General features: G+C 42.2%; 1 protein-coding gene across 1 annotated transcript; it reads left to right on the forward strand.

The window, feature by feature from the left end:
- Nucleotides 1–6: 6 nt before the first annotated feature.
- On the forward strand, nucleotides 7–5,255 carry MZT1 (mitotic spindle organizing protein 1). The gene is made up of 3 exons (XM_035320781.1): nucleotides 7–126; nucleotides 1,556–1,701; nucleotides 4,290–5,255. The coding sequence occupies exons 1-3, from the start codon at nucleotides 78–80 to the stop codon at nucleotides 4,311–4,313; spliced, it is 219 nt and encodes a 72-aa protein (XP_035176672.1). The 5' UTR covers nucleotides 7–77; the 3' UTR covers nucleotides 4,314–5,255.
- Nucleotides 5,256–10,244: the final 4,989 nt, after the last annotated feature.

Below are 10,244 nucleotides of genomic sequence, written 5' to 3' on the forward strand. Positions count from 1 at the left end.
GGGCGGGGCCTGCCGGCCGGCATCACGTGGTGTGGGAGGAGAAGCTTCCGCTTCCGGGTGGGTCTCGCGCGGTCGCCATGGCGAGCAATGCCGCCAGCCTCAACGCCGTGAGGGAGACCATGGACGGTGAGGGGGCAAATAACCCGATTAAACCCTGATTCATCCATAATTAAACCCTAATTAAACCCAGCGGCTGCTTATTAAGCTCTGGGTTTGGCTGATATGCCTGTTGTTAAGCTATGGGTATGCCAATTCCCTTTCTTAGTCAGCCTGCCTGGTAAGGAAGGAGTTGTGAGGAGGGCAGCGAGTGTGACGGAGGCATAACAGTTCCTGATGCAAAGAGAAAAATGACTCTCTTGTGGGATAAAGAGTCCGGGAGGAGCAGCACTAGAAGCAAGCAGAAATATTGATGAGTCTAGAGACTTACAAATACTCTTGAAATAAATAACTAAACTAAATAAAACTCCTAGTAACGTGCGCAGGGTGAATAACGATCTGTTGTTGCCTTTCTTTGTCAGGCTAACCATGGGGAAGCAAGGTTAGCTGGTTATGGGGGTGTGTTTTAACTGTGGGTCTTAAGAAACTGTGGTATGGATGCAAAAAGTTAAGTGTTTTCCTTACATCCTTCCTTTCCTTTCCTTACATCCCTCACTTGTTAGGCTTATGGTTACTTAAGGATTCCATAGCAAAGATCCCCATGAGTTGAAGTGGTGCAAAAGCGTGTGGTTCAACTCCCTCCTCTGAGCTACAGCTGAAGGGAAGGTGGCACTGGCAGGACAACTGTGGCTGTCCTGGTGCTTCAAGTTGCTTCTGTGCACCTGAGGAGAGATTTGTGTGGGAAGGAGAGCGATACTAAGATTTTATAACTGAACTTGACACCTTCCCTTTCTTCATTTCTGTGGGATGTCAGGGAGAGTATGGAGAATTAGAGACAAAGTAAGGTTTTAAGAACTTTAATGGAAAGTGTATTAGCCTGCAGATTTAGGACCCCAGGCTTCCTGTGTAACAATGTGTATATCTAGGATGCATGCTCATAATTTAATCTCCTATGGTCATGTTACTTTAGTTGTGGAAGTCAGAGGCTTTCTTCCATAGCATCTGACTTTTCTCTGTGACTTCAGTGGAATTGACTGGATATGTTAGACCTTTAATCTCTTGGCCTGGGTAAATTTGAATTCTATAGGATTCTAATAGAATTGCTTGTCCTTAGTCTGCTATTAATGTTGGATATAAAACCAGGCTTAGCTGTAGAATGAAAGGGCTAGAAAACTCCTGGCATTCTCTGTCAAAGCTTCCAGTCCATTTAAGCTGGGTTTTCAGTAAGTATTTGGAGTTCAAAACCACATATTTTTTATAGCCTACCTTTCACATAATTTACAAGCAGTTTAATTATTGAATTTTTCACTTTTTTCAAAACCCTTTATCCAGCGTTAAGTTTGCTGAATCAGAGACTCAACTGCCACCTCTGCAGGTTCTACAGTGGAAAATAAATTTTGATGAATAACACTTTTGATCACGGTAGGGATTTAATTGCTTTCATTTTTTCCTTTTACAGTTCTGTTTGAGATTTCAAGAATATTAAACACTGGTTTGGATATGGAGACTTTGTCTATTTGTGTGCGGCTTTGTGAGCAGGGCATCAATCCAGAAGCATTATCTTCTGTTATTAAAGAACTGCGTAAAGCTACAGAAGCTCTAAAGGTAATACTGTTACTTAAAAAGCACATACCCTTCTCCTTAAAAGAATCAGATCTATGTTCAGTTTGCTACGCTTCAATGTATAAATTCTATTTTGAAATAAAAAACAGTTTTATGTTCTGGAGTTTTCAGCTGGCATTTGCCCCCTCATCTGTGTCATGTTGTGATTGTCTGCTACTTTCTTCTTCAACCTGTATCATCTTAATTAAGCAACTTCAGCCTCACAGTGTTCAGTGTTTGTAAACAAGTTCATGCAGCTGCTGGTGCTAATGGAGATTTCACACATTGCTCTAGCCACATCAACCCATGCTTCAAATCTCTCCAGGGGCAAGCAATGGGATTTCATAGGGGGTGCCTGTGTGTATATATATGGCTCTTTGTAATTTAGCTGTTCAGCTAATAGAGTAAATGACTATAGTTTAAAAAACTCACCTGCCTTTTAAAGGGTTTTTGTTTGTTACTGCCTACCTAAGCATCATGGTTCCTTTTCACTGTAACTTACGTTTATTTCTCTAGGGTTGGAGGGAAAATCCGTACCTAGCCTATCTATCTCTGTTCTGATTAGTACAAAACTGAGTTTTCAGATTTTGACTACATGGATCCTAGCCAGGGCTATTTTTCCACCCTATTTGAGTTTTTGACTATCATAGAACCTCATGTCGTTGGCCTCTGCCCATCGACCCATCCTGTCCAGGTCCCTCTGCAGGGCCTTCCTACCCTCTGGCAGATTGACACTTCCCCCCAGCTTGGTGTTATCTGCGAACTTACTGAGGGTGCACGAAGTTCTCTCATCCAAATCATCAATAAAGATATTAAAGAGGATGGGCCCCAACACTGACCCCTGGGGAACACTACTGGTGACTGGTCACCAGCTGGAATTTCACTTCGGTCACCACCACTCTCTGGGCCTGGCCAGCCAGTCAGTTTTTAACCCCGCAAAGCATGTACCTGTCCAAGCCATGGGCTGCCAGCTTCTCCAGGAGAATACTGTGGGAGACCAGGCCTTGCTGAAGTCTAGGTAGGCTATGTCAACAGCCTTTCCCTTTTCCACCAAGTGGGTCAGAGGGTCACAAAAGGAGATGAAGTTGGTCAGGCAGGACTTGCCTTTCATGCACCCATGTTGGCTGGGCCTGATCCCCCATTGTCCCGCATGTTCTGTGTGATTGCCTTCAAGATGACCTGTCCCATCACCTTTCCTGGCACTGCAGTCAGGCTGACAGGCCTGTAGTTCTCTGGGTCCTCCTTATGACCCTTCTTATAGATGGGCATCATGTTGGCAAGTGTCCAGTTGGGACTGGAGACAAGGTTGGGACATATCCGGGTGACAAAGACTGCTGATAAATGATGGAACGCGGCCCAGCAATCACATTCACCAACTCCCTCAGCACCCTCAGGTATATCCCATCTGGCCCCATGGACTTGTGACAGTCCAGGTGGAGCTGCATGTCTCTAACTGTTTCCACCTGAGCTGTGGGGGGGGGGGTTCTTCTGCTCCTGACTTAGAGTTTGGGACGATGAGTACCCCGTAAATAAGTGGTCTGGCTCAATGGAAAGAAGGCATTAAGAACCTCAGCCTTTTACTTATCCTCTGTAGTCATGTTCCCCCGTGTCCAGTAAAGGATGGAGATTCTCCTTGGCCCTCCTCTTGCCCTTAATATATTTATAAAAACATTTTTTCTTATCCTTAACCATAGTGGCCAGGTTGAGCTCGTGCTGGGCTTTGGCCTTCCTAATTATTTCTCTGGATATGCTGTCAACTTCCTCGTACTCTCCACGAGTTGCCTGTCCCTTCTTCCACAGACAAACTTGTTGTCTCCCAGACACTCAGCAAAAGTTCCCTGTTCAGCCACACCAGTCTTCTTCCCTGCTGGCTCATCTTACAGCATAAGGGGACAGCCTGCTCCTGTGCCTTTCGGTCTTCCTTCTTGAGGAGCGTCCAGCCTTCCTGGACCCCTCTGCCCTTCAGGACTGACTCCCAAGGGATCCTCCCTACTGGTGTACCTACTCATCTATATGTTTAAGTGTGTGCATATGTATGTTTAACTGTGCTTATACGTAATTGGGGGGGGGGTTGATTCTTCCCCTTTGCTTTTGTTTCTATCCTTTGCCTGTTTGTCCTATATGTGGCTTAAAATTTAGCACTGCCTGCCTGCCATCAATATTGTACTTAGTTGGGTGGGTTGAGTTACGCGGTCATAAAGACTTAGGAACTTGATCAAATAATTGGCAATGTGATCTAGGCAGTTGTGATAAGTATCGTTTTTAATAAATTTTGTTTAAATAATTTCACTGTATGAGTGAGCAATAATTAGAGGTTTTCCTTTGGCGTTTACTATGCAAAGTTTCATCATGCATTTTAGCACTTCCTGAAAGTATTAGAGTAAAATGATCAGGATACAATCTGTTCAGATAAAGATACACGATTTAACAAAACAGTAATGGCTATGTTAGTAAAGGCTAATGGCAGTTGAAAGCATTATTAAATATATATATATATATATATATAACATTCCTAGGTAAGTATAAGGTATTAACTTGCATGGCATCTTCTTCTTTTTATGACTTGTAATAAACGTTTTTTCTTTATTTAGGCTGCTGAAAATATGACAGGCTGACGTGGAAGAAGCCTTCTGCATGAGAAGAATTCAAAGTTCTAGGGTTAATAGATAAGAAAATTGATTGCTGTTCAGACATAGAGTGAAATTATGACTGAAGGTTTCAGAATATTTCTGTAATCTTCTTGAAAAGGATGATGTATAGAACAGCTTTGAGAAGTTTTTTCAAATAAGATAGGCCCAACAATATTTTTATTATTCTTTAATACTTGGTTATTTTTGTGAACCATGTGTAAATATAGTGTAATCCCTCTTTAGCATCCAGTATTTTTAAACCATGTCAGGTACTGAACACTTGCTGAAATTGCTAGCATGTTCCAGTGAATATTATGAGTATAGCTGGTTAAAGTGGCCTTTAGAAGTGCTAATGTATCCTGTTTTTACTCCTGTATTTGTATAAAACAATGTGGACACTTTCATCTGTGGGCAAGATAGGAATTAAGCCCCTCCTGACTTGATTGTAACCAGAGTACCAGCGATGACTTAAGTGATTTAAATCTCATTCTGAAAGTAAGAAATAAAGCACTTTTATAATGAAGATAATTAATTGTCATTTAATTCACATTGCTATAAGAAGTGTTTTTAACCTGTGTAAAAAAGGAACTTTGACTTATGCAGATATCTATGTAAATTTGAATTCTGTATGACGGGATATCATACAGAGTTTAAATCTTATTTAATTTACGCTTGTTTGGAGTACTAGACCTGAAAATATTAAGTCTGTGTTGTTACTTCTGACTCAAAGCATATATGGAAAGTATAAGATTTGGTTGTGAGTCTTCATGCTCATTTGTTGAAGGAATGTCTTTATATTCAGCACTAGGAATCTTCACTGATGCCAAAACGAGTCTTTATAGTGCATATAAAGTGAACTGTGGAGCATATTATCCAGTGAATGTCCTTGCATCCAGGAAATATACTTCATTAAAAAAAAAAAAAAAATGTTTCTGGTGTATTATTCCTCTGCTGCTGTTTAAGCTTTTGTATTTTTTTATCAGAATGGTCTAAAGCTGTATAGTGTTGTTAGTGGAACTGTAGTGACCTGCATGGTTGATAGAGGGGAGTACACAGAAATAAACCAGGAATCTTTAAGTCAAACTTTATTTGTGCAGAGAAAAAAAGGTCCTTCTATTTTGAGCTTGCATCATACACATTCTAGCTAGGTCACAGCTCTACAAAAAGTGGTCAAGCAGGTTAAAGACTTCATACTCCTGGCAGAGAATAGAAAGGTATATTACATTAAGTTATTTACCATTATTTCCAGTTACTCTTGTCAAAAAATCATTCCAGGAGGATGCTCTGAAAACTTCTTGATAATCAAACTATCAGGGATTTAAAGTAATATCATCTGTCTCAGTCATAATGGATGTTCAAAATCCTTTTTAAGTCAATGTTCTAACTTCAGAGTTAAAGCTTTTTTGAATACTGGGTGTAACAGACTCCACTTTGGTTCACATCACAGAGCAGTTGCAGCTGCAGTTCACAAGCTCAGTTCCTTACAGATGAATCTAAACTGAAAGAGGCATTTTATGATTACATCAATTTTTCTCCAGCCACTAGTGGGCATGGGATCTGTGGGACTTGACCTCGTCTGAAGGAAAGTCCTCCAATATGCAAGTAGTGTTAACAATGGATCATCTTTATGAACTTTTTCACTCTGTAGATACATTCCTATTATGCCACAGGGCTTCCGAATATACATAGCCTGTGTGACCTTGAGTCACAAAGCTAGCCCTAGCCTTATCTAGCAAGGAATTAGCTATCCTTATTACCATTTTTGGAGGTGAGAATATTTTGTACTTCTGGAGAACAAATTCTTAAAGACTTCTTAAATTAATTATTCTAAATAAGTCTTTAAGACTGATGGTACCTGCCTTCTTGTTCATGTATCTTATATAATAACAGTAAAATATTAGAAGCCCATTTAAGACATCTTCTTGTACTTAAGAGAGAGCTTTAAAGCATGTTAAGCAATTAATGTGTTTTGCAGTGACTCTTCAGCAGTGATAAATTTTAATCATTATGGAAATTAAATAATCTCTGTATGGCAGGCTGGAGAAATGAGCTGACAAGAACATCGTGCAGTTCAACAAAAGCAAATACTGAGACCTGCACCTGGAGAGGAGAAATCTCATGTACTAGTAGATACTGGAAGCCAGATGGCTGAAAGTGATGTTTGCAGAAAAGGTACTGGGGATCATGGTAGACACCGTCCCTGGGGGTGTGCAAGTGTTAAAAATAAACCCAGGGCACAGGATGGGAGGTGCAGGGCAGTCCCTGTGGCTGAGGGGCAGCCTTTCTCTCTGGCAAGCCAAATGGCCCGGGGGAGCCAGCCCCAGAAAAGGATCCCTCAGCCCCCGCAACCCTCCTCCTTCTTCCACGTGAGGGCATCTTCTAGGCCGCTCATAACACAGACGCCTTCGGCCACGCGTGGACCACTCCATCACAGAGGCTTGCTGAGGTCACAGTGGCCACCACTGCCCCGCCTTTGCTGCGAGCCCTATAAAACAGGACCCCTGCAGCTGGCCCACCACTTGCTGAGCTTCTGGGCACTCTGACAGCTGGCTTGTGTGGCAGGAAGAAGAGCCAAAGCAGCAAGGCGAGCGGCAGGCCTCCTCGGTGTGAGGACAGCAATGCAGTCCAAGGAAGCACCGAGAAGGAGTGCACCTAACAAGAAGAAGTGTCAGGGCAGAGGGGTAGCGCCTGTGGCACAACAGACACCAGTGCCCAAGGGACCTCTGGCACACAGCCCACAGAAACTTAGAAGTGGTACCACTGGCACCGCAATGACGCAGGGAACAGGCCGCCCCCTCTGCCATACAGCGACAGGGGGCCTGGGCCTAACCAGTGGCACAACGGTGGCATGGGGTGAAGGCAGGAGGGTCATCCGGACAGTCATGGGGAGCAGAGGCATGCCTGTCATCCAGAACACAGTGTGGGACCCAGCCATGGCCGTGAAACAGATGGCAGCGTTGAACCCAGGCATGGAAATGAACTGGACAGTGGCATGGGACCTAGGCACAGAACTGGACGACCCCCTGGTTTGGCACCCTGGCCTGAAAACATTCCAGATGGAAGGCATCCCGTGTGGGCAGTCCTGGGCAAGGACTGGCTTGTCCTTCTGCCAAACACTGTGGAGCCCATGGAGTTGGATCCACCAGAAGATGTGGAGGAACCAATAGAGGTGGATCCACCTCAGCCAGACCAGACCTCTGACTACCCTGGCACATCTTTGCTCTCTGCCATGCGAACACACCAACAGCATCGCAGGAGTGCCCAGCGAGCTCCCTAATTGTCATGCAGGCCCCATCCCAAGCATTAGCTTGGAGCCACCAAACACCATGCACATCTCGCAGGCTCACCTGCAAGATGTTCCAGAAATAAAGAACTCTTGCCAATTCTCAGGGGTTGTGTGAGTGCTTCTTTCCCATCCCCCAGCCCTTGTACGACGAGTGGCATCCCTTCTGCACAGAGCCTCGAGGAAGAGCACAATAGGGAACCCAGCTCCTTTGGGCTGCTGGGCTGGGGTGACAGGAGGGGTCCCCAAGGGCCACCATGTGCCTTTAACATTTGTGAAAATAGACTGAGGGGTGAAAATAGTAGTGTGTAAGTGATTATAGGTGACTAATTTCTTATATTAGGAGTGAGTTTCTATATCTGAGTAATTGGTAATGGTGGACATGGAGAAGGCTGAGGCACTCAACAACTTTGCCTCTGTCTGCACTGGTAGACGGGCTTCCCAAGTCTTTCATTTCCCTGAACCCGTAGATGGAGGCTGGGGGAGCAAAGTCCCACCCACTGTAAGCGAAGAGCAGGTTCGACACCACCTGATGAATCTAAGCAGGTACAAGTCTATGGAACCTGATGACATGAATCCCAGGGTTCTGAGAAAACTGGCTGATGTAGTTGCCAAGCCTCTCTCCATCATAGTTGAAAAGTCCTGGCACTTGGGCAGTGTCCCTGTTGAGTGGAAAAATGGAAATGTCATGCCCCTACTCTTCAATATTTAAAACAAAGAATTGAACAAGGAGCCCTACTCTTCAACAATTAAAATGATTAGGAGACATTTCTTCTCAGAAAGAGTGGAACGGGTTGCCCAGGGAAGTGGTCTCAATCCCTGGGGGTGTTCAAGGAAAGGTCGGACCTGGTGCATAGGGACATGGTTCAGTGGATGACGTTGGTAGTGGGGTGATGGTTGGACCAGATGATCTTGGAGGTCTTTTCCAACCTTAATTTTTCTGTGATTCTGTGATTCTCTTTTTGAAAATGCTACGTTATCCATAGTATGAAAAGATTAATAATGCAATCTATCCTACTAAATCTGAAAAGTCAGCAAAATGTCATGAAAGCATCAGGTCAGTTAAATTAATGATCAGCTATTTTAGCTAGACTCAGTGCTACCTGTCATAATCAGAAAAGACTGGGGGAGCATTCTTGCACTGTGAACAGGTTATCTTCCTTTCTTTCCAAAAAGAATCAAGGAACTAAAATTTACTGCCTGAACAATCTTTGTTTCAGTGGTAAAAAGAAAATGACTTTGAAGTAACCAATCACTGACATTAAAATGTTGTTCGGGCTCAGCCACATGTTAAAAGCTTTGGGCAGAACTGTTGTACAGTGTTTTTAGCATTTAATATGTAATTGTCATAAACCAAAGACACTTTGTTCTTCCTGTACAATTTTATTGAAAAAATCTGGTGATTCTTACTAAATTATTCTATATATTCAACGAGTACACAATTATTGTGAGAAATTATGCTGGCCTTTATGTAAATATATGTATCCTTAGGCAATCCAATAGTTGTGGCTCCAAAGTATAGCTAAATCTGCGAATTCTCACTTATGAATCTTAAACTCCAAAAGTTTTATTTGAACTATAAAAAATGTGGCCGAAGTTATTGTGAAATTCTGTTAGAGTGTGTGTGCATGCTAGTGCTTTTCATTTTCCTGCATTACCAGATCTTTAGACAGTGCAGTAATTTTGTTGGCTTCTCTTGACGTTGCTCTTTATCATTTTCCCACTGGAAATACACAATAGTGATTTTTACTTCTATATTTAGCATGATTTCCAGTGTTGGTTCTATGTTCCCGAAGTGCTTAAAACAGTTTGCAACTGCAATATGAGATCAGCCTGCATGCAATTCTGTCTGATAAGTTGTGGCTATCATTTTATCATTGATAAACTTACTGGTTTTATACACTTATTTTCTCTGGTAGACAACTTTTTATACGGAATTATAGAAGCAGAGAATGTTTTTGACATTCAGAAACTCAGTTTGATGGATATAGACTCAAAATGCATATTTTTTATTGTTACATGGATCTAAATGGTAACATTCAACTTAGATTTAACAGTAAAGAGTCAAACAGCTTGAACTCTTGAAAACAGAATAGCTATACTGGTTCCAACCAAACGTCTTCCTAACACAATAGTCTCTCTTTTGTTGTCAAAAGCAGATGCTTGAGGAAGAATAAGAACAATGCAAGCACATTTGGTTCTTTTCCTTCTGTATTCTAGCTTCTAAATGTCTTCTATTCCAGGCTTTCCTGAACATCATATGGTTTGTCTATTTAGTAATCCCTAATGTTGTTTTTTCCAGTATTTGTCCAGTTTCCCTTGGACTATATATGTTTCCTGACTAACAGCAGCCTTTATCATTCGATGTCCGTGGCATAAAGAATCACCACTTCTTAATTATTTTGAACCTGATTTTTACTAGCTTTGTTTAATGTTCCCTGCACAGTACACCTTTAAGTATCATGGTTGTGAAAGTCATGATTCTGCAGGTATAACATTTACATTTAAATCTTCCCATACTACTGTAACTAATAATGATACATGTTAAAATACTTTTGGTTGCCCAAAGGTCTGGAATAGCTTCTGTGTTTGTCTTTGAAACTTTTCCGTCTCATTATTTTTCTGAAAAGAGA

Source organism: Oxyura jamaicensis, chromosome 1 (assembly GCF_011077185.1).
Source record: "Oxyura jamaicensis isolate SHBP4307 breed ruddy duck chromosome 1, BPBGC_Ojam_1.0, whole genome shotgun sequence".
In the NCBI taxonomy this organism is placed as follows: Eukaryota; Metazoa; Chordata; class Aves; order Anseriformes; family Anatidae; genus Oxyura; species Oxyura jamaicensis.

Coding starts and splice junctions, on each gene's coding strand:
- MZT1 (XM_035320781.1), top strand. CDS start 78: ATGGCGAGCAATGCCGCCAGCCTCAACGCCGTGAGGGAGACCATGGAC. Junction 127..1,555: donor CGTGAGGGAGACCATGGACG/GTGAGGGGGCAA, acceptor TTCCTTTTACAG/TTCTGTTTGAGATTTCAAGA. Junction 1,702..4,289: donor AAGCTACAGAAGCTCTAAAG/GTAATACTGTTA, acceptor TTCTTTATTTAG/GCTGCTGAAAATATGACAGG.